Genomic DNA, 24,564 nt, shown 5'->3' with positions numbered 1-24,564 from the left:
GTGGCGATGACACACATTTTGGGGGGGGGGGGGGGGGGATGACATAGCAGGCGCAGCTCACACCTACAGTCGGCATACAAAGATTGATGAATTGTTGTGTTAGCTTGTCTGACACCTTGATGACACTGAGACAGCATGCACGTAGCATGCACGTAGACTAGACAAGACTACTAGACCACAGCCAGAATGATTGATTGATTGATTGAAACCTTTATTTCAGGGGAATCCAATTGAGAATGGTCATTACAGCGAGAGGCAAGCATGCAGCGCCGGTCGGGAAAAATAAACAACTAAATACAATAATAGTAATACATCATCCCTTAGTGTGGAGGGGGACATTCAGACCCTTCTGATCCCACCTCTGGCACCTATATGTGACATTTTCAATAATGTCTAAAAATAGCAAATCATAGCCGAACGCGCTGTGAGCTTGTAGATCGGATATCTTTCTCATCTTCCAAAATGTTAAAGTGTAAAATAAGAAGTGATGTCATGGTCGTGGAACGGTGTACCACGGCATGGTATCAATAATGTTTTCACGTTGGGCACTCGCAGGTATGTGGCACAATACGGTGCACGCATGTGAACGTTAGAACGCATCCTGATCCCCATAACAGAAGCGTAGCGTGACTAGCGTCTGTTAGGCAGCCCACCCCCAGTTAATGGAGCTCTTGCCCTGGCCATAGGCTGCTGAAAGACGGAGGCCTGGGCAAGAGCCTCAGTCTCTGCAGTGGGTAGCGTTTTGGAGCCATGACCGTAGAGCGTAGAGCTATAAATGCTGCTATTGATGGAACCAAAAAGCAGGCCTTCTGGCGATGCATTCTCCGACAAACATCCCCAAAACATGCTCCAAAAAACATCTGAATTATCAATCATTCATAATGGCATCATCATGGCCACATGTTGCGTGCGATTTTGGCATGCTGTTGTTTGGCTTTCATCATTTTATTGATGCTGTCGGACGGAAACCTATTATCTCCACATTAGATTTTTTGTTATTTTTTATTTTATTTTATTTTTCAAAAATGAATGCCTGATTTGATGCTTTGTCGTTGACCGTGTCATGCAAAAGTAGCCTATCTACAAGCTCACAATGCGTCTAGATGGCAGGAATTATGAGCTTGTAAATCTGCATAATTTCTTTGCTATTTGAACGACATGCAGGGAGGAGGAGGACGACATGTTGAAAGTGTTTGTAGGTTATGTATTAACAAGAGATTGGCTCACAGTTTATTTTTTCCATTTCCTGACAACGTTAACGGTTTTGGACACGAAACGAAACAACGTTTCTGCCCGACAGTGACAATACTGTATATATTTGACCTCTCGGGTACCTCTTACTGACCGTGGTGACCTTACATGACTCCAACCCATAGTAAACATTAGAACTGTGTTATGATATATTCCCTGTCACTTGTTCTTCATCAAGCTAGCCCAGTGCAGCTGACGAGGAGTTTATTTTGTTGCACACGGGGGGTTAATCGTGGCATAAGGTTCTGGGCAGCTCATTGGTCAGGACGTGCCAGCGCTCCACTCTCTGGCCCTTGTTCTTTAGGCAGTCCATCCAATGGCGGAGGGCGTCTCCCTGTGAGTGACGGCTCAGACGCACGCCACCTGATACGATACAGTTTGATTAACTTGTTGCACCCTTAAACACATGCACCAATAGGGTTGCCAAGCGTGCCGTTGAATGCGGAATCGACCCTTATTTGGAAACTGATATATCCCTTATTGAACTCATAACACTTTCTTTCTGGGAATCAATCAATGACATGTAAAGCAGGAAAACGATATGCACATCCCAGTTTCAGAATACGGTGCTGGAATGTCCGCACACGATATAATTCTGCTCCAGTCTTTTTTATTACAACCTATAAATGCAACAACGTTTCGCCCCTCCGGGCTTTCTCAAGTTACATGGGTATGGCCTTGAAAACCTTAAATAGTTGGTGCTTATCAATTGATTGAATGTTGACACCCAGTTATGTTCCACCTATTTAAGGTTTTCAAGGCCATACCCATGTAACTTGAGAAAGCCCGGAGGGGCGAAACGTTGTTGTATTTATAGGTTGTAATAAAAAAGACGGGGAGCAGAATTATATTGTGTGCGGACAATCCACTTTTTTCTTCATTTAATCAATCAATGACACTCATCTTGTGTTCAAGTTCAAACAGCTTATATATTAATATACTATAATACAGGTTATAACCATTTAAAACCTCTTGACTCAATAAACTGGACCTGAGTTTTCTCTGTACTTGGACCACTTCTTTCTGTCTATACCAAATCTCTTTGCAAATCTACAAGCTCCCAACGTGTCTCAATGCGACACGCTGTGAGCTTGCACATCTGCTATTTTGGACTAATATTCCCCCAGAATAGGGATGCTGCGGTTCTTAGAAATAAAGGGACATAGTTCAGGTCGTTGGCAACCCTATACCACAGGATAACAGGATGACTTCGAGAGTAGAAAACGAGTCAGCGGCCTCACCAATGAAGTCGTTGGATCGTCCTATGTCATAGTCCCATACGGTTACCTCCAGAGTCTTGTTGGTCAGCTCTGACAGGGGCATCTCATAGAAGAACTCCTGCAAAGTGGACACAGAGAGTCTGACTACAACCAACACATATATACAAAGTACATTTTATTTTTAATGTCACTGTATTGAAAAGTGGTCATTTCTCCCCAGAATGTAACAGATTTTCAGAATACAAAAAAACAACTCTAAATCCACAAGCTAACAATGGAGCGTTAAAACTCATTGTTTTGTTCTCAAGTTTACTGAGTTGAAAGTTCACTTTTTGAAATAGGCCAGTGGTTACTTCATAATGTGAAACAACTTATTAGGCATCATTAGAGTTCTCCACATTTATCGATAACATTAACACTGGACTCAAAACACTTCAAAACACTGTATACTCTGTGATTCACACATTTGATGTAATTTGAGTTACCCACACATTGTACATTTAGGCCAAGGAGGCACCATGCTCTTCAACACTGTATATTGTGTAGCCTATACATTACATTACTATAATATGAGATGTGTTGTGCTTTATTTATATTGTACTGTAAATTATTGAAAATCCCCATCTTAATGGAATGAACGATTATTTTCACTATAAGCTGCTGTTCTCTGTTACAGAAAGCTTAATTAAAAGGTATTATGCTCATTTTAACCAGCATACCAAGGCTTACATTTTCAATGCTGTTGTTTTTATTGGCAGTATGTGCCAACTCGGTTTCCATGGCACCAAATGTAATAATTTATACAAGCACTCTGCATGCAGTCTGCTTAGGCCGTTTTCCAACAAGGATATTATTTACTGTGAAAACAATAGCAACTAGAGAAAATAAGACACACACACACACACACACACACACACACACACACACACACACACACACACACACACACACACACACACACACATCCCTGATGTCATCTCTATTGGCCAGCAACTCTACATCTGACCTCAAACCCTTAGATCTCCATATATGGATATATTCTGACTTTCCATATGATCCTTCCCCTCTTCGATGTCTCCCTTTTGACTTATACCGTGTCCATTCAAATTTCAAACTCTAGACAAGCCTGCCCCAAAGTTATTAGTGCAGCAGTGACCGGCAGCGGGAAAAAACTAGAGTTCTCAACATGTTCAGCCCTACCTGGGCCCTCATCAAACCCTGTACACTCAAATGTCCCCGCTACCACCCTTAGATCTCTATATACTGTATGGAGCTGACCTGTTCTGACATTCCATATGTTGATCTGACCTCATCAATCCCTGTACACTCAAGACATGCTCCTTATATGGCCAGTACATAATTCATTCCATGTTGATCTGACCCCCCATGCCAAAGCGCCAGCACTCGCCCAGCAGTCTTCCGTCAATGAGGTGGATTGGTGCACGTGGCGTCTTACTGGTAGTATAGTTTGACTCCGCGACTTAAATTGAAAAGTTGAGAACTGTCTAAGAACTGCTAGAAAACTATTTTCTAACTTTGGTAAAAGGAGGGTCCATAGTAATATCTAAGCTTATTAAACTCTAGCCCACTCAGATCTTTCCTGGCTATGTCATTAGATACACTCTATACCAATGTACCTTCCGCTGCCCACTTCTACTCATGCACCTCCTTGACCTTAGCTTGCTGGATTTCGAATGACTTCATCCGTAAATCCAAGTGGCCGGTTGTGCCAAATGTCATGAAATCCTCTCAAGGCGTTACTGAGGCGACCAACATTTTCTCACCAGTGACTGACGTCAGTGGGTTAGGGCAGGCCAGGGGTTCTCCGATAATTCTTTAGCCCCCCCCTTTTTTTATCATCTTTTTGACCTAAATTGAACCCAATCAACGGTCAATGAAGGGCCCCTGGACCCCGGCTCCAACGGCCCAATGGCTAATTTGGCCCTGAGCAGGACCCACATTAGGTTACGGTAATCTAATCTGAAAACGAGCCATATAGCATCTGAAAACTAATCCAGAATCCATGAAATCATGTTTCACAGCACTTAGTTCTTGTAGTGGAAAAGAGGGAATATTAACTATAGAGCTCCTATATAATGTTTGCCATTTAATTTGTTTCATATACAACTCGTCTGGTTCAATTATACCTGCTCTCCTATTCCTCTCCCGCACGCACGCACGCACGCACGCACGCACAAGAGCCAACAGGGTAGATTTAACTATCTGAGCTCCATATAATATTTGCCATTTAATTAGTTTAGTATACAACTCGTCTGGTTCAATTAAACCTTCTTTGCTTTTGTGATTTCTCTCCTGCGCGCATGCACGCACACTGACAACTTATAGAGGAGTTGGCTGGGGGTGGAGGGTGTCATACCTCATTGAATTCAGGGTTAAGAGTCTTTTTTATCACTGCTGTTTTGTGCTTGGATTTCTTCTGTAGGTCAGGTTTCAGGTAGCTGGTGGAGGAAGCAGAGAAAAGGAAAAGGAGAGGAGAGAATATTGGAAAATTGTAGGAGTGAAGGCACAGATAATATTGTAAAATAGCCGAACTACAAGCTCAACAACGTATTTCTATAGTAGTTTGTTGGCTACTTTTGACATAGTAATGGTCTTATACATTTTTTCTTCATTTTCTTCATTTGAGAGGCATTAAAGTAAATTGTCCCGTCGGACGGACCGACGGTCCTTGTTTTAAAAAATATCCTTGCTATACAACTGTGTCATGCAAAAATAGCCTGAAACTTTGCAATGCAATGTCACAATGCAATACGGTGTAAGCTTATGTAAGCTGCTGTTTTCATTCAAAATTTAATGACATAAAACAACTCTTATTTTTCTCCCAAAAGTCTATTCTACACAATACATTTGTTCGATTAAATGTCATACCCCTAGTACATCTTAGGCTACTTTGAGAGGCAATCATACAGTCATATTGATCCATATAGCTGTTCAACACACTAATGACACACTGGGGGTTTTTGATTTTCAAACCACACTATGACATTTTGATTTGCACCTCCTAAAGTGAGAGTATTGAGTGTGCATACGCATGCATCTGCATAGCATACATGCACCCTAAGCAGGTTATGTGTGTGCATATAAACTGATACAATTTTTAATTGGCTATTTAATTGGTTTCATGTCTTTAAGTTCACAGTTGTGTTTTATTTGACCACTTGTAGGGATTTGATCAAAGATAGCCAATCTGCAAGCTCCCAACGCATCGCTGAGTGACACGGTGGGAGTTTGTGGATCAGTTGTTTTCGGTGCATGACACCCGTGCACAGGCCAAGTACAAATGAGGCAGAACTACAACCCTACCTATATTAGCGCCCCTAACTTCACACGGGTGTGAATTTTGATATGCAAATCACCATAGTATTTGATTGGAATGTGTGATGTGAGCTCTCTCTCTCTCTCTCTCTCTCTCTCTCTCTCTCTCTCTCATATGACACAGACATTACACAGCGCTGAATTCAGCAACTTTAGTATGATTTTTGAAGCTTGTTTGTTAAATGTTAGGTTCGGCAATGTAGGCTATATAATATTGTACAATACAACGGCACACAATAACTATAGGTGGCTTGTTACTGAATGTCCATAGTGCCCAGTTGTCCAGGTGCCCAGTTATCCTACCCCTAGGTGCCCTGTTGTCCAAGTGCCCACATATCCCTAGTGCCCAGATGGTTTTAGTGCCCAGTTGTCCCTACTAATAGTTGGTTTTGGTGCCCACTTGACCTGTTACCCTTTCTTGGGTTCAATCTTTTTAGCATTGTATTTGCAGTGGTGGAAAATAACTAAGTACATTAAGTACTGTACTTACAATTCTGAGGTATTTGTACTTTACTTTCATCTCAGATCCAAATATTGTACTTTTAATCCATTGAAGCTATTGAAGTGAATACTTCTACCTGCAGAAGTGTAATAAATGCCCATGGTTGATGGTCCCCAGTCCTCACAATATATACACATTAATGAACCTTTTCATTTCAAGGATGAAGGACCCCCATAACTCTGAGAGTGTACACTCTGAGTTACAGACCTTCAGGGCCATTTGAACACACTCAATGACACGTAGAGTGTTTCCAGTGAGCCAACATGCACAATAGCAGCACCCTGCTCTCGTGCTCTGTTTGACCAGAATGAAACAGAGCCTTCATTAGTATCATCAGTAACACCTGTGAAGGAAGTAGGGAAGTCGCCCAAGTTCTTTCCAAAATGCCATAGAACCCATTCCAGCACCTGATACTGGGCCATTGGTCGAAACATAGTGGTGGTCTGGTTCGGCTTTGGCTCCGAAATTTGGCACCTCTTCATGGCCACGTCTTTTGAATGCCACAGTATGCAAATAGTCTCTCATAAACTTTCCACCCTCACTCATTTTCTCAGAGCTGTGCCAGTTAGTTGATTCTTTGAGGTCTTTCCCATCTTTCAGGGAAACAGATGGTCCCTGGAATGTTCAATCATGTTAATTCAATCAATCTGATTACTTAATTAGCTCATTTCAGTGATTCCTATATCTGTATAGTGAGGCCCTACTCTTAATTTGGCATCGGCACAACTGGTTTACTGTTTTGAAATTCAAAACCCTTATTTGGAAACTAAAAGATGTGTTTCTTATTGAACTGAAGTTCAAACAGGTCATAAAGGTCACTGTACTATAAAACAGCTAGGCTTAGTAAACTGACCAGAATTGTCTCTGTACTTTTTTCTGTCCACATTAGCTCTTTGCTACAAAACAGCAGATCAGATCTGCACACATGCAACAAACCACATTGCTACACATTGTGAGCTTTATGTAGAGCTGCTATTTTTGCTAATGCCCCCCCCCCACACAAAAAATTGTAACCCCTCATTTTTCTTTTCTCTCCCTGTGAGATACTCATATCCTGTACAAGTGCTGACAGTATGAACAATAAACTATAAATAATAATAATAACAAACTTTGTATAGCAATTTTTAAGAACGTAGTCACAAAGTGCTTGACAAAAGAGTCCACAATACAAGAAAATATGGCAACATGTGTCTAAAATGACACAGATGCTTGGATGGAGAGGTATAACATCGTATAGGCTTTCCAGGAGGTCTAATGGTTTGAATATTCCAAAAAGGAATGGTTTCCACACGACAGCGACGATGGGCTGTAAAGTTGCATACAAGCCCCCCAAGAAACATCAAGCACTTACAGTTTGACATAAGGGTCAGAGAAGCCGTTGACGTCCATGGCCGCCAGGTGCGCACAGCGACGCACCCCCACGCACAGCCCCCCTCCGCTGCGGCGGGGCGCCTCGCCGCCTCCTTCACCTCCTATGGCTGCCTCCCCCTGGCTGCAGTGCTGCTCCTGGTCCACAGGGGGCACCAACTGCAGGGAGAGCAGGAGGCGACCTCGCTCCTCCAGGCTGGTCAGCTGCTCGTTCTCCCACTGTGTTGGAAGAAGCAGAGAATGTTTTTTACTTTTATTGTTTATTTAATTATTTTACTTGAGCTAAACAGTTTGGGAACCACAGACCACTGCTCTAGTCCAGATCCTGCTGAGTAGGCCTAACAGCCCTAGCATCAAGCCCCCAGAATACTGCCGTCAGCTGGTGGTCAGGATTGCAATACTTTCGCATTTGCCACTGCACATGCTTCTTCCGTTTGAAACCCTATAGTCTTCCGCATTTGAGCACCAAAATGTGGTGCTCAAATCAAGAAAAATGCAGAAAGTAGAGTGTTCTTCTTCCTAGTGCTTCAAATGCTGGGGAGCAACTTTCATTAACATGAATAGCTGGGGGGCGGGGCAGCCCATCCTCTAGTGTGTGTGTGTGTGTGTGTGTGTGTGTGTGTGTGTGTGTGTGTGAGTGTGTGTGTGTAAAAAAGACAGCGAGAAAGGGAGAGTGAAAGGACAATGAGAACGGACGACGAGATAAAGAGAGATTACTTCCTTCACAATACATCTAATCACCGTCTGGGGAATATAAAATGAAAAGAAATCCTCAGTACTCATTTGTGTCTTTTTGTTCCATTTGCAGCCCCCCTGGGCCCTGTCTCAAGATGTCTTCCCCTGTGCCTCTATGCACTCAATCTGAAAAATATTTGTCATTTAAATTGCCTTGTAATGTGCCGTGCTTGTACTTAGATCGGCTATTTTTAGGCAAATTAATTTGGTGTAGAGGCAGGGTAAAAGGAGAGCTGGCGAGAACTTCTGGCAACTGGGATTACAATTATAGAGCCACGGGGGACTCGGATTGTTCTGTTTGTAGTTTTTTTAATCACTTTTTGATTCGTTTTTGTGATTCATTTCATTGTGTAGGCAGGATTATGTTCCAGTAAAACCTAATGACCCTGTGTGATTCACACACCGTCATTTGTTTTGTGGCCTAATAACATTCTAAGAAAAAAGAATCCCCCTTTATTTACCCAGGGTAGTAGCTGAGCACAAGTGCTCATTTTCAGCAACGCCCTGCACATAGAAACACACAGACAGACACACACATTAAAATCTGGGAGCTGACCAGTACAACCTCAGTCTTATACTGTTGGCCACTAAGCAGCTCCACTGGAGCAGTTGGGGGTTCAGTGCCTTGTTCAAGGGCACTTCAGTGTTGTTGGGTGAGTGATGACCAATCACTGTCCAACCCAGATTTGAGATAATATAATTGTTATATTCGGGTGCATGCAATTCTTTTTTGGAAATTAGCTATCCAACAGGACTGTTTTGGAAGGTTGAAATAGATAAGAGGTCTCTGCCCGACAACAACGATATAATGGGATTCAGCTGGATGAATTGTGGACATACGTTATTAGGTTTAGTTTGGCACACTGGACTAGTTTACCCCACCTCCCCTAGGAATAATTAAAACTGCTTTAGTTTTCAACGAGGGCGGTGCAAATATCAACTATTTTAAGCATGTGTGCAACATGACAACTGTTTTAAAAGTATTGTACAGTGACAACTAAAGTCTTTGTAATAAATGTTTATGTTGTACTATTACTAAAGAAACGGATCTAAAATAAATGGATTTAAGATCATTAAAGCTGGGCTGTTGCCTGAGTCTAGTAAGTCCTGCCAACTTCCGGTCCAGGACTTTGTCACACTTCGCCTAGCAATTCGCCAATATAAGTCTATGTAGAAGAGCCGCCATTGGACTGGCCGCATGAAGTGAACGGAGTTGTCACAACTCTCATCTATACGCTGCTGGGTCAGATACGTAGAGTTGCTAGTCGGTTACATATAATGCAGATCTAGGTGATGACCCAGTCTTCTCCATGTATGGCTATCCAGGGTTTTGTTTGCACGAGTGTTTTTCATGCACAACTAATACTTGCAATGGATTCAGAATCATGGAAACCCCCTATAGTCTGACACGTCACATGCTACATAAAGTATAATGAAATTTAGCCTATTTTGCCTTATATAGGTTGTTAATAGTACCCCAGCTGTTGCTAAGTTTCCCAAGAAAACAAATTATAACAAATTGATAGGTGATACACCTTTTATGAACACATTTGTGAAAGCATTTTTTGGTGGTGATTTGCCACACATTTCGCAAATTTTCCCTTATTAATGGTATATGGTCATACAGTACATACGGTCACACATACATAATTGTCATACATACAATACACCTACTGTGTGTACAGTAGGTGCGTTTCAATCAAGCCACTTTGAAAATGGGAAGCGCATTTTCAGAAATTCAAAAAGAAAAGCGCATTTTGTTCGTTTCTATCCACTGAAAAAACACTTGATCTAATTACAGTAATTGCAATTGTATGCCACTAACAAATACTATGAAGTTGAACTACTGGCCCCTGTTTTCTTTTATATTTAGTTTCTACAGTATCATACTTTTATTAATTTGTCTTAAAATGGTTTTATAAATTACTACTCAAACGATCTGACCGCTCAGCAAATACAAACGATAGCCTTTTCATGTACAGTACATTGCTTGATTTTGTTTTCCTACAAAAAATGCATCCGCCGCCACAGAGAGTGACTGCCTTGTTTTTTGTCTGATTTGGTTGCTGGTTTGGATACTCTTTGGATTACTCACATTCTGGAGGATCAAGTGTATGTATAATTCATAGGATGTGGAATATATTTAATGGGAGGAAAGATAAAGCAAAGAAAAAAAAACTACTGTAAAGCTTCTTTTAGCCACAACAAGGATTTAAAACACACCATGGGACATGTGGACCGGGAACTTCCAGTGTCTCATGGGGCCTTGCCTGAATTATGGGCATCACTCCGAGTCCTGTCATTTAATTAATTTGAGTGATCATTCTCTGTGTCAGTCAATATGGGTACACAATATGAATCAGAAAGGATCACATTAGTCTACCTACTGTACCCTACAAGATCTCCCTCCACACAAACGAATATGGCTCTTGACACTTGCTCCTAGCTGTAGCCAGACCTATAGAGAGAATTGCGTCATGCTTTGAGATCACCACAATGCGGGATGTTGCCTCCTGTAGTTCCAAACATTGGAACTTCCTCATTGAGATAGAAAGAGAACTTCCACATTGCATTCTTACAATGGAAGATTATGGTGACATACCTCTCTTTTCTCTATGGGTCTGGCTGTAGCCGAACTGTCCTAGTGTCCTATGTTTCATTCTGGCTGCTGTGACGCCTGCATCTTTGCATGGGGATTAAGCGCAGCTTCATAATAAGCATTGATCATTAGAATCAGCTGTGTAAAAAAAAAATGTATATATTTTTTACTTTTTTTTGGCATCTAATGACATTTGTGCTCTAAAAGTGTGAAACATATATATCACCCATTCTTGAGATAAGGGACAAAACTTTTTTCAAATCAGATTTTTAGTTTTTTCAAGATACATTCAAATCAAATGGATGTATTTGTAGACACAGGTCTCAACTACCAATCTGTTACCAAATTGTTTGCTATGTTGTTGACAATCTACTTTCATTTATATGTATATTTATGTGATTGTGACAGTATTAGACACTTTTTTGGCTGTTTGAAATTGTGACCACTTGCTGGGGACGGGCTAAATACAGGCATTTTTGGGTACAGAGCATGCTTTTAACTAATTCAGATGGAATATGAAAATAATTATAATGAAATTAATGTCATAAGAATACACAACTGTATTACATATAACTTTGCAAGTGCTTTTATTTTTATGAATTAATTTATTTTTTAACATAAATAAGGCTCTTATGTGTGGGACATGTTTTTTCCACTTTTGTCCCTCATCTCAAGAATGAGTGACATATATATTTTGTTTTTGGCTTTTGTGCCTTTATTGATAGTTACAGTGAAGACAGACAGGAGAGAGTGAAGGGGAGAGACATGAGGCAAAGGTCGTCATGAACGGGACTCAAACACGCGACACGCTGTAAGGCGAGAGTCTATATGTGGCATGCGCCTGGACCACTAGGCCAGCAGGCGCCCTGTGAAACATATTTTTCATTCCACCATGTCTTTAACCACTTAGCCCTGACACGGGTGTGTGCAAAACATAGCCAATCTATACAAGCTCACAATGACAAGCTCCACAGTGAGCCTGGAGAGCGACTATTTATCTCCACCATGCAGGCCAAAAGGCTGGGAGACGGAGATGTATGTCATACAAACTATTTCCCGTGTACAAAGAAGCTATACGCACACCAAAGTCCTTGTGGCGGTGCCGACACACGGGAGAAAACTGTAGAGGAGATCTTGAAAAAACAAGAAGGTGGCCGCACACACCAATAGCCAGAGTGCCAATATTTATTAGGACAGCAGGTAACGCCAGGGCTCCACTGGGCGCGTCTGCGTCGCGTTGCGTCTCCGACGCGTGCGTCAAAAAACGAACCGGTTCAATTTTAATGGTGACGGAGACACGACGCAACGCGGGGCGTCGCGGGCAGTGGAGCCACCCTTCATTGAATAAAAAGGGAACATTCTGTGACGGTGACGCTGACGCGACGCAGACGCGCCCAGTGGAGCCCTGGCGTTAGACAGAAATGAATCCATACAAACTATTTCCCACCACAGCTTCCTGGTGTCCTAATATGACCTGGGTAGGCAACCTAACCTGGCAGAAGTTAGGTGCAACACTGGCTTACGATGCATTTAAATTAACAGTTTGACTCAATAAAACGCGTTACCCGCTATTTCATCAAATATTCCATGCTGCCGAGATTGTACTGGATTGTACTTCCGCGGATTTCAAGGCAAATCTGTAGCCAATCTGATCCAATAAATACAAAAGTGTACAGATAAATCTTTTAGATGAAAAAATAAATAAAAATACTGCATCCACGTTGCAACTAGCATCACTATTCTGTGATTTCACGGTCTCTGCAGCTCTACACATGCAGAGCTAAGGCTTTCTCGGCATACATTTATATTTTTTCTTCCTCTCAAAAGTGAAGGGGACGTCCCCCTACTGCGCCCATGCATATATGACAAGTTAACACATATTTTCGGTGTCAACAACACGGGTACTGTGGGAAGCAACTTGCCTGCAACTTCAATAACGGATTTTCTTTTTATTAAACATGAGATGTCACATTACACAGCCCTATAGTCAAGAATATGTCTATATGTCAAGAAGCCTCAAACTACTACTGTCTCATCACCGTACTTGGCAACATAGTGGGGTAGAGGGAACCAGCACCTTTTTGAGTTGCACACAAAAGCCGCAGCGGTAACATGACAGCATATAGACGGATCATACAGCTAATGGGGCTGGGGAGATGGGTGCCAGTAGTGTTCATTAAAATCTGACAGCTCCCGAGTTCCCGCCGGTGGAATACCGTCTCATCTCAGTGCCTTTTGAATTGACCCAGGACACACACTCGGGTGCACGGCAGATGGAGAGATCAATCGGCTGATCTCCCAGCCTGGGTCTTTGTCATCCTCGTCCACCCTTCGACCCCCTGCCATGTTACAGTATGTCTTTCTGGATATATTAGCTGCTCTGTTTCTCAAATCCTCACACTTTCTCGGCATTCCTCTGCCTCTCTCGCTGCAGAAGAATGCTCGTTATAGCCGACTGCTGCGCTGAATGGACATTGGACAGACGTGGAATTTTTTTACCAGCAGACCTCCCGGTCAGTCATTGGATCAGCATCATTATTCCGACCCTTCCCTATCCCTATAATCACACGCAAAGCCACGTTGTCGGACTAATGCACTGTCGGGATTACGAGCGGACCCCCTTGCATTACCCCCATCACGACACGTGCACATATATAGACATCAAAGGGGGCTTCAGCCCATGCCCTTTTACCTGTCTGTAAAAACTGGCCTCTCCATGAATGCAGCATTTACTATGGTGAAAGAAATGGAAATGCCCCTCTTTCCATGCCATACCCGAAGGCATCATTCAGGAATCAGGAGACTTCCCAGCATTTTACGTTGAAATTATTTGTCCTGAATTTGTAGATTCGAGTCCCCCATCAATTTAAATCTGTGCAGCATTTCGTTCATACTGTTCCGCTTGCTATATACTCGCGCTATGGACAGAAGCATCACAGGTCTAAAATCCAAGTTCATGTTCAATTCCATCTGTTTCCAAGTCATATAGCCTACAGTCAACAGCCTGCTAAAGAGAGAGAGAGAGAGAGAACGTGTGTGTTGCTTTTACAATAGGTTGAGGAATACAGGTGTGAGATGGAGGATGACTGATTTAAGCAGTCACACATGGCCTGAGTCAAACTAGAACTGGACTCAGAGCCGGGTGTGGCTGCACACCTGTTGTGCATGATGGACTTGATCAAGGCACAACAGGTTAAATCAGTCATCTCCACAAACACAGAGAGAACCACTGTCTAGACAGGGGAGAGCCATCTGCTCTCCTGTGTAAAGTGTAAAATTGTGAATTATTCCCTGAACTAAGAGGAATAAACCAATCTACTTAAGAAATCTGCCCTGTGTTGTGTTGTGTCCTTCCTTGCCCTGGGTGGTGACAATCAGTCACAACAGGTTTGGTGCTTTTTTCTGCAAACTGTTAGCCTATTCAATCAATAAACAATATGTTTCTTCAGGAACTGTTTGGTCACCTGTTACTCACCCATAATTCACACTGACAGCTGCCAATAGATGATATTGATGAGATTATGTGAATAATAATAGACAATTAGATTAAATTCCAGTCCTGTCTTCCCGCACAGATCTGCGTGCGCCAACTGATCTGGTGTAGCCAGGATCATTTCCATGCGCATTATTTATTATAATGCGCATACGAACTCTCTGTGTCCCTCGGCCGTGAAGGAGACATGATGTTATACAAGGACACAGGAGTCGCCTATACCATTTACGTCAGTATGGCCAGAAGAAAAACACCAAAGGCATTCAACAAGAGTCAGGGGAGCATGTTTTCGATTCCTCCCTCCCCCTGTGGATGGAACCTGCTGTCTAATTGATGAGCCATTCGTTGAGGCCCTTTTCATATCTGCTGCTTTTACAAAAGATGCCGCTGCGGGGCGCAGGGGGTGGTGGGATTGTCCATCCGAATCTAGCCCACACCTAGATTCTAGCCTGCAGTGCTAGAGAGGAAAATGTCAATCCAAAGTGGCCAGCCACGGCATCTGTTCCAGGTGAGTGGCTTTACCGACGGCGAGCACGTAGGCACTACAGGCCCATCGGATTGGGGGGGGGGGGGGGGGGGCTGCAGCTCCCAGCGTTGGCTGGAACATCACAAGAGCCGGTTTGTAGTGAAAGGTCGCAAAGGGCTGCTTGCTCTCGGAAGAGATGAAACCTCTCCATCGCGCCACGCCCAGGTCATCAGCTTTGACTGACAGACAGCTGCCCCCTCAGGAAGGCTCCTGCCTGGGAGTTTGAAGTCTGATTACGACTGGAAGATTCCCCAGGGACAGCTAATCTCCAGCACTGTTGCTTGATCACAGCCATACTCTGCGCACACACACTCCCTGAATGCCACAGCTGAACCTCCGCCCCAAGGTTTTCACATTGGCCTCTTATAGCGCCACCAGGAGGCCGCTTTGTGCAAAACCATTTTTTGGACAGTACACCTACAGATTTTATCACGTAAATTGGTACACAGTCTCTCTAGAGCTCTCTCTTCAACGAAACAGGTCTTTCAGATGGTGGGGAATGATCAGCAAACTTAGTAAATAATTCACTAGTTTTTGCATCATTTATTCAGTACAGTATATATTGCTACTATTGCACTGTGTGTTCGTCACCAAATTGGACTTGTGCCACGGCGTACCGTTTGAGAAGCACTGGTTTGGCCAGCTGTTGCTCGAGGCTCACGGGTCTTGGCATTTATACTTGGTACATCAGCTGATGGTGAAAACAATTTCTCATCTCCGTGAGCGATACACAGTGTCCCCCAGCCAGTCAACCAATCAAAGCTGTGAGTCGCTATAGGGAGCCTTTCAGGAGATGGCTCACTGCCAGGGAGATGTCCCAATGAGCCCAAACATCTGGTTCATAGGGCCTTGTTTGCATGGTCTTGTTTGGTCTTACAGCCAAAACATCTGGCACAACTGGCTCACAGGGGTTGTGTATAAATTAAGTAAGTAACACAAAGAGACGTTACTTTGGGTGAACATTTGGGTGAACTTGAAATAATGTTCCAAGTGTGAACATTAGTGATTAGTGAGTAATTGCATTCACAGTGAAATGGTTTGTCTTCAGGGGAATTGCATTATTCTAGGCTGTGGCTCAGGAGGTAGAGCAGGTCGTCCAATGATCCCTGGGTCGGCGGTTCGAATCCCGGGTCCTCCTGTCCACATGTCGAATTGTCCTTGGGCCTACATTCAGGGGCGCAACTGGGTGGGGGATGGAGGGGACAGTTGTCCCCTCCAAATTAGTGGGGGGGGGGGGGGGGGGGGTGTAAATCCCAAAATGGTTTGGCCCATTCTGCTGTTCGCTCGCTCTTGTCCCGGCTCAGCTTGGAAGTTGTTACACCGCCATCAGTGACCCATTGTGCTTTGCACTCTGTGGTGATTGCGTAATGATTCTAATAGGAACAGGATTCAATAGGTCACTTTTGGTGTCACGCACTGTTTTTGACTTGTTGTTTACGCGTAACACGTGTATTGACTAGATCAGGAGATGAATGGATATACTTTATCCTCGCTCTAGTACAGTGTCAAGGACCCCCAATTCTACCACAGGTCGTTTCGAGGAAGCAATCTGATTGGTTGAAACAGCCTTCTAGCCGTGTGTTAAACCAGCACTGTTCACCACCTAATCAAAACAAAGAATTCAGCTGCTATGTTCTCCCAGAGTGCTAGCAAACTCGGTGGCTAGGCTAGCTAGTTTCTTGGGAAGGTTGTGGTCGTAGTGACTACATCTGTCATTAAAAAAATATATTCTTTCAGCGATTTTAATAGTTTTAAGGGTAACTGTGGTAGAATTGCAATATTACACTCGAGGGTGTGGGTTAACGTGATTATTGCCACTTCAGTGATGCTTGCGGAACTCGACTCCGTCTCGTTCCTGACCGCATCACTGTCGTGGCAATAATCACGTTAACCCACACCCTCTCGTGTAATATTGCTTAAATGGACACTTATTAGCTCGCGGACCCACCATTGGTGTGTGAAGTGTGGACGCCGGCGTCCACTGTTCCCCGCTTCACCTCCCAATGTATGAATGAATGAACCATTGTAAAGCGCTTTGAGCACTTGGAAAAGCACTATAAAAATGCATCATTTGTATCGTTTCAAAATGCGGTTATATAGAGCAGTGGTTCTCAAAGAGCACCCCTCCCCCACCCCATGCGGTTCCACTGTTATAGAGAGTAGTCTACTACTCACGGTTGTGTCAACAGAGAGCATTGTGCATCATTTGGCCTCTGAGATCAAATGATTGCAGCAACATACAATGTCTCGGTGAGCAAGGCGAGTGGAGCAGCAGGGGATGGATGCCTGCTGATTCCCACTCAACTCGGCTTACCTGCTCTGACGGCAAATAAAGCCCTACTGAAACTGAGATGATGAACAATGAAGACACGGAGTGCCCTAGCAATATATGGATCAAGATGGTGCATTGGTCTAAAGCTGTGAATCTCAATCTTCATTAGGCCACAGACCCCCTTTTCATACCTTTTATTTATTTTTTTATCTCTGGGACTCCGATCGTCACAGAAATGTGTAGATGCAGTGTTAATTTAGAGAGTGTACATATGGAACTCTTAAGAGTTCACTTGGTTCCATTTGTACAGAGCCATAACGGTCCATTTGGATATTTGTTAACTCTCTGGCCCCTTTTCCACCGGGGTTGAACCAGTTCTGTATGTTTTTCCTGCCTAATTTTGAACCAAATAATTTGGTTCAGATCCCTAAAAGTTGGTTTGGAACTGGAACCAAAAAAGACTACTTCTTGCCCTGATGTGGGAACCAAAGTGGGCGTGTCACTATTCAGGTTAAGAGATGCAGATGTGATATAAACCATCATAAAAAAAAAAGAACGGAACCAGTTCTCTTCTTTTGGTGGAAAATTATTCGGGTGTGAGAAGAAGGTGATGACAATATGCAGCTGCATTCTCAAGTATTCCAAGGTTTTAGAACGGGAGATTCACCTTATGGTTTAACTGCAGACTGCCTGTCAAGACAACAAACAGACTGAACTGGGTCTTTTTCATTTCCTAACTCAGCAGGTGTGTTACCAAGTATTACGTGAGGATGAATCTCTAAATAAGTTTACCATCCGTCCCCTGGGAACCGCCAATTGTCTGGAGCCTGAGTGACCGTGTCCGTCTCTGTCTCTTTCTGTCTCTCTCTTTCAATCTCTCCAAACCAAATCCTGATTTATAGTTCATTGTACGACAGTGTCGCAACGGCGTATGGTACACCAAACATGTATAAGCTCAAGCTATAGTAGATGTGGCAAGTTGCGAGCTTGTGAATTGCTTATTTGTGTTGTACTTCTAAGCATAGTTTAGGCATAACTCTCTCTCTCTACCTTCCTTTTATCTGGCTCTTGTTAGTTTCCTGCCTAACCACAGCTCCATTATAATAATTGTACTGTATTGCGCTGGTGGTTTAGTGGGTGGCTAAATTAACTCACACCAGGCTAAAAGAAAACAGCATATATATATACTGCTGAGTTCAGACCGGGTCAAACAACAACGGAGATATCACATGAAACAGGATGAAGCGTCAAGTGGAGGCTTATGAAATGTCAGGTCACAATGGGACTGCAGGGGAAACGACTGCACCACTTTGTGTTACTGAAATGAATCACCTGATATCACTTGACTGGGAGCCCACACACACACACACACACACACACACACACACACACACACACACACACACACACACACACACACACACACACACACACACACACACACACACACACAGTGAATATCTACTTCCTTCTGGTCCTATGTGCAGCATGTTGTGTCTCGCCCCATTAGTCAGGTAATGTCAAATCTGGGAATACATCTCTTACCAAGAAATGTCTTCACCAATGTGTTTGTAAAGGTGTCTACTATTAACATATCCCACATTAATTTATATTCCGCCACCCTAGGGGATCTTGTTTTACAGCTGCTGAAAGTTGGGGTACCATTAACAAACAATAGGAGGTATGCACGGGCCACATCATCATACCCGGAAGTTATGCGGGACTGCCTAGTGAGTAGCAAAAAACTAATTTCTGGCCCATACATCCAAACAGAAAAGTCCTATTTGATTGCATTAAATTACTTTAAACAACATTAAATTCACTTTGTCACTCGATCCTGCCTTTCACGTTATGCATACCCTCTATCAGGAGAAATGTTCTACATTTCATTATACTTTAAGTAGCATGTGATGTGTCAAACTAGGGGGTTTTCATGATTCTGAATCCATCCTGAATCCAAGCATTTGTTTTGCACGAAAAACACTCCTTTGGCTAAAAATGGTCAGCACATTTGGGCAAGTGGATATGGCCAAATTTAGCCCAAGGAGTGTTTTTGTGCAAAACTAATGGTTGGAATGGGTTCAGAATCATGAAAGCCCTATAGTAGATAAAATACAAACCTGCTTCTCCATTTACCATTAACCTGCATGAGCAAGATTACGTCGGTTAGCCTATTGATTCAAAATATCAGTTTAGAACTTTAGATGGTATTTTCGGTTAATTGCCCAGCTCCAACCACTACGACGACATCACATTGAATATCTGTTACTTGCAGTATGTTCAGAAATGTTCATTGGCTCTAATCAGCCTCGCAGTGGCATCTTACAGTAATTGTTTGTATGAATCTGTATTATGTGCATCAGCCTTGGAGCAACTCCAATTTATTATAATTTCCCCCCCTCAGCATTGGAAGCAGCCATTAACTAAATGTTATTCCTCCATGAATTGGAGGCTGTAATTTTTACATTATTCTCTGACCTTCCAATTAGACTGGGAGGTAATTATTTCATGTCGGCCATGGAATCATTCATCAAACTAAAGAAGCTGCATCGATTCATGCTCATTCGTGGTCGGGTAAAAACCATGTACTGTATGTCCTAAAACCTAAACTGTCTTTTTATATTTAAAACCATTCCTGCTGCTATTCCATCACCCTGATATGATGTGGTATGCTGTCAGGCCCACGCTTGACTCTGAGAGATGGACGTCCCTGCCATGCAGGGACTCATTCCACAAATACTGAAGGAATAAAACAAGGGGACAGATTGTGGGTACAAAGTGGTGGAAAATAACGAAGTACAATTACTTCGTTACTGTACTTAAGTACACGTTTTGAGAATTTGTACTTTTATTTACTATTTTTATTTTTCTGTACTTTTTACTTTTACTTCGTTACATTTACAAGTAAAAAATCGTACTTTTAATCCGCTACATTAAAATTGGACACCTTTCGTTACTCGTTACACAGCCCCACGAAATATGCGGGACTCACTTGATTCCACAATCTCCGCATTTTCCGCATAAAGTTTATAAAGTCATCGCCTCACTCATTCGTTCACATTCACACAGAAGCCTGGTGGTGCGGTGCGGTGAAAAAGCTGGACATGAAGCGCCCGTCTCTCTCTCTCTCTCTTTCTCTCTCTTTGTCTCTCTCTGGTGCGGTGAATAAATAACAGCGAGCCGCGCTGTGTGTGTGTGTGTGTGACGTGCGCTGCATCTGCTGGTTATTGCAGTTCACATACACACATACACAGCTTAACGTCAGGAACGTTACACGACTCACCCATCCAGGTGATTGCAATAATAATCACTGACACTGTAGGCATAGTCTTACCGTGCATTGCATGTAAACGTCTGTCGAACGGGATGGTCGTTAAAGTTGATATTGGTTTCAACTTTATCCCCCAATAATGTAATCCACATTTGTGCATAGGCCTATAGCCTACTGTAGGCTTTTTTTACTCTATTTAGAAGACATTTTCAAGCTCTTTCTACTGAAATGATCGATTATTTTTATGGAGAAATCATTTACATGCATCTCAATGGGAGACAGTTTGCCCTGCAAAGTGGAGTGGGTGGGGCTTAATTAGTGAAGGGCTAATTATAATGCGTGAATTCACGCAATTATAATGTCTGTTTTGCAAATTGCAATGGCTCTCCCCATTCTCCCCTAAATTACTGTGGACCCCAATCTGAAATATATTTTTGTGTGAGCTTGCTTGCACCCTGAGTTGTTTGTAATGTTTGTAATTTTTGTAAACACAAACATTGTCCTTGATAATGAGTGGCCAGTTTCTAGTGTTTATCCCAACACAAACATTAAATGCCATTGATAATGAATGGCCAGTTTCTAGTGTTTATCCCAAAACAAACATTAAATGCCATTGATAATGAATGGCCAGTTTCTAGTGTTTATCCCAACACAAACATTAAATGCCATTGATAATGAATGGCCAGTTTCTAGTGTTTATCCCAACACAAACATTAAATGCCATTGATAATGAATGGCCAGTTTCGAGACGAGTGTTGAAATAAAGCCACTTTTGGACTTCATTTCTTTGTAGGCATTTTGAAAAGCATGTTGTACTTTTTACTTGTACTTTTTACTTGTACTTTTTACTTGTACTTTGTAATTTTTACTTTTATACTTAAGTACATTTTTACACTGGGTACTTTTTGTACTTAATTACATTTAATTTGAGGTACTTTTATACTTTTACTTAAGTAACTTTCTTAATGGGTACTTTGTACTTTTACTTAAGTAATTTTCAAGTAGAGAATCAGTACTTCTACTTAAGTAAAATATTTTTGTACTTTTTCCACCAGGATCCTTCAGCTGGCTGCAGGGGCCGGCAGGGAGACGTCCATGTCGCTGCTCCGTCACCCAGAGATGTTCCGGGATAAAAGGAGCCAAACATGCTGAAGGGTGGCTCCTGACTGATGACCCTGCAGCCAGCACCATGGCACCGTCGGAGGTGCGTCAGGCTAAAATGCCTAGCAAGTGTTTCACTTATGCTTACATCTAGCCTCGCGTAGCCAGAAGATTTCCCCAGGCAGATTAGGTCTGGCATTGCTCAATTGTGGGAGGATTCCGTCCCTCCGCAGTAGCGAGGAACCAACCAGATTATAGTCTGGAACCAGGTTATAACCAACCAGGGCCCAGTATGCAAATATAGAGCGGGTTTATCACCTGTGACGTACATTGCAAGAGACAAGTTTGCTGCTCTGATTGGTTGTACTGTAGGTCTAACCAATGGTCTAACCAAAAAGTCTGTTTGAATCTTTTTGTAACTGCCCCTTGGAAAAAATCCTAACACTGAGAAGGCCAGACTAATATCCACTGCAGTGATATTGTCTGGCTACGCATACTGTAGGCTACTATACAGCCTACATGAGGTATTACAATGTATTCAGTTGTTTGAGCTTGATATCCATGTGGACTGTGGTGTTAATGTACAGTAAGTGCAACTGTTGTGTCATGCCACACAGATGACACACACCTTAGGCACACATGGCAGTAAGGAGCCTATAGTAGCCTATCGTTGCTGTCCGAGCAGAAACCTCTTATCGCCGTTTTTAAACTTTTTGTGTTTTTTTCGGAAATGCCCAATTTGAATCCTGAAAAGTAAGCATTTTGGACATATGAGGTTTCCACCCGACAGAGACGATATCCAGCGGGCCACCACAATCTTAAACATGTATAGAAATAATAGAAATAGCTGATCTACAAGTTCGCAACACGTAACGCTTGTAGATCTGCTAATTTCACTGTCATTAAATTACAGCCCTGACAGTACGTACAATTTTAGTTGACACTCTTATCCAAAGCGACTTCAGAGTGAAAGATCAGAGTTATGCCATGAAACCTTAAACAACAACATAGCAGGGTAGTCACGTAGAGAAGACAAGAAATAAGAATAGTGCTTCAAAGAAACTAGGATACCAGGTAAACATAAAGCCTTTCATCTGTCTAGACAGCATGCTATCTAAAGAATATTCTTATAGCATATTGGCTTTATGCTGCCAATGCGGCTTTATGTGTGATGGCTCATCTATTAAAAATCTATGTTTTACAGTTATCTGTGAGACTTGAGGCTTTATACCTTGATATGACTGTGATCAGACGCAGATAATATAAACGTTTCTCAGAAGACTCCTGTCGGTCTAGGCATTTTTTTTAAAATATTTATATTTATTGGGGTTTTTTCTTCAACATAACATGACGTAACATAACATAACATAACGTAGCCCATCACGGTGGGAGCGAGGAAAAGGAGGAGACATCGGGAAGCCGATTCATACACACACACACCCCATGCCATTTTGGTCACACCGTAACCTCACCACTTGACGTCCGATTAATGTAGTTTATATTTTAAGCACTTGGGCCGGTAGGAGGGGGAGTCATTCAGGGATGACCGGAAAAGTGATTCCCTCTGCAAAGGCAAAGAAAGGGTCCCATACTGTGTGGAATTTTGCGACAGAGCCCCTCAATATGTATCTAATCCTTTCTAGCTGCAGATTATTAAAAATATCTCTCAGCCATTGTGTATGGGAGGGCGGGGTGGGTGATTTCCATCTCATAAGAATTAGGCGTCTTGCCAGTGGTGTTACAAAGGCTATAAGGTCTGCATGGGCTCTAGACAGAGGGAGTTGAGAAATGCCAAACAAGGCTGTAATGGCGTTAGGCACTATAAGTGTCCCAGTTAATACTGTAAGTGTCTCAAAGATTTCAGTCCAATATGTGCTCAGAGACGAGCATGTCCAAAACATGTGTGCGTGAGTTGCCGGTGTCTGATGGCATTTTTCACAGTTAGGATCAATGTTATCGTATATTTAAACAGCTTAGCTTTCGTCCAGTGGGTTCGGTGAACGACTTTACACTGGACTAGGCCATGTCTGGCACAAGCTGATGAAGTGTGAACACGACTGAGGATATCCTGCCAAAGATCGTCTGAGATTTCCATCTCCAAATCCTCCACCCAGCGCTCCTTCACACTATTCGTAGATACAGAGGATAGGGACTGCATTAGGTTATAAAAATATGAAATTATACGTTTTCTCACCGGTACCTGAGCTAGAAAGTTATCTATGGGGCTTTTTTCGGGTTTGTCAGGGAATTGGGGAAACCTGTTACGCACAAAACTCCGGATTTGTAGATAGCGATAGAAGTTTTGTCTGGGGAGATCGAACAAAATTGAAATCTCTTGGAACGAGCCAAAACCTTTATTAATGTATAAATCTTTGAACCGTTTGATTCCCAGATTGGCCCTTACGGCAAATGCCCCGTCTGATATGGAAGGAGGAAAGACATGGTTATCTATGAGTCTAGGCAAAAATTGCCAGGCAAACAAATTACTACAGGAATTTGTAGTCTGTCACAAGCCGTGCACCCGCTGTCGGCAATACCAGACATTATGTGTGACATCACAATGTCAACAGCCTGCATCTCTCCCACAAGTCACATTTCAGATCGTAGCATGAAGGCACACTTACATTCCTACAGACTATTCTCTTGAAAAGTGTTCTTGCTCATACATAGGCACATGCTTCAATTTTAAAGGTAGGGTACGTGATTTTCTTTCATTAAAATTGTATGATTAAAGCGCAAAATTAACCGATTAATTAACGGATAATTTATTTTTTACACACAATCATCAGAGTATTAGCAGAAGCAGATGCATGTAGCCTACCGGTCTTGGCTGAATGGAATATTAACAAGCCGCGACACTCGATGCACTTATAAACGGCTCCTACTTGGC

General features: G+C 42.6%; 1 protein-coding gene across 1 annotated transcript in view; it reads right to left on the bottom strand.

Moving 5' to 3' along the window:
• Positions 1–1,477: 1,477 nt before the first annotated feature.
• The window catches only part of doc2a (double C2-like domains, alpha), a gene marked incomplete at both ends in the record, with an annotated part of 65,967 nt that continues 42,880 nt past the window's right edge, over positions 1,478–24,564 (bottom strand). The window contains 4 exons of the mRNA XM_080775052.1: positions 1,478–1,614; positions 2,493–2,589; positions 4,849–4,930; positions 7,661–7,896. Of these exons, the coding sequence (XP_080631178.1) occupies positions 1,478–1,614; positions 2,493–2,589; positions 4,849–4,930; positions 7,661–7,896 (552 nt within the window). The remainder of the gene's footprint in view (positions 1,615–2,492; positions 2,590–4,848; positions 4,931–7,660; positions 7,897–24,564) is intronic.

The sequence above is a fragment of the Protomyctophum bolini genome (genome assembly GCF_963924005.1).
Source record: "Protomyctophum bolini genome assembly, chromosome: 11".
Taxonomy (NCBI): Eukaryota; Metazoa; Chordata; class Actinopteri; order Myctophiformes; family Myctophidae; genus Protomyctophum; species Protomyctophum bolini.
This window is presented reverse-complemented; position numbering and strand designations above follow the sequence as displayed.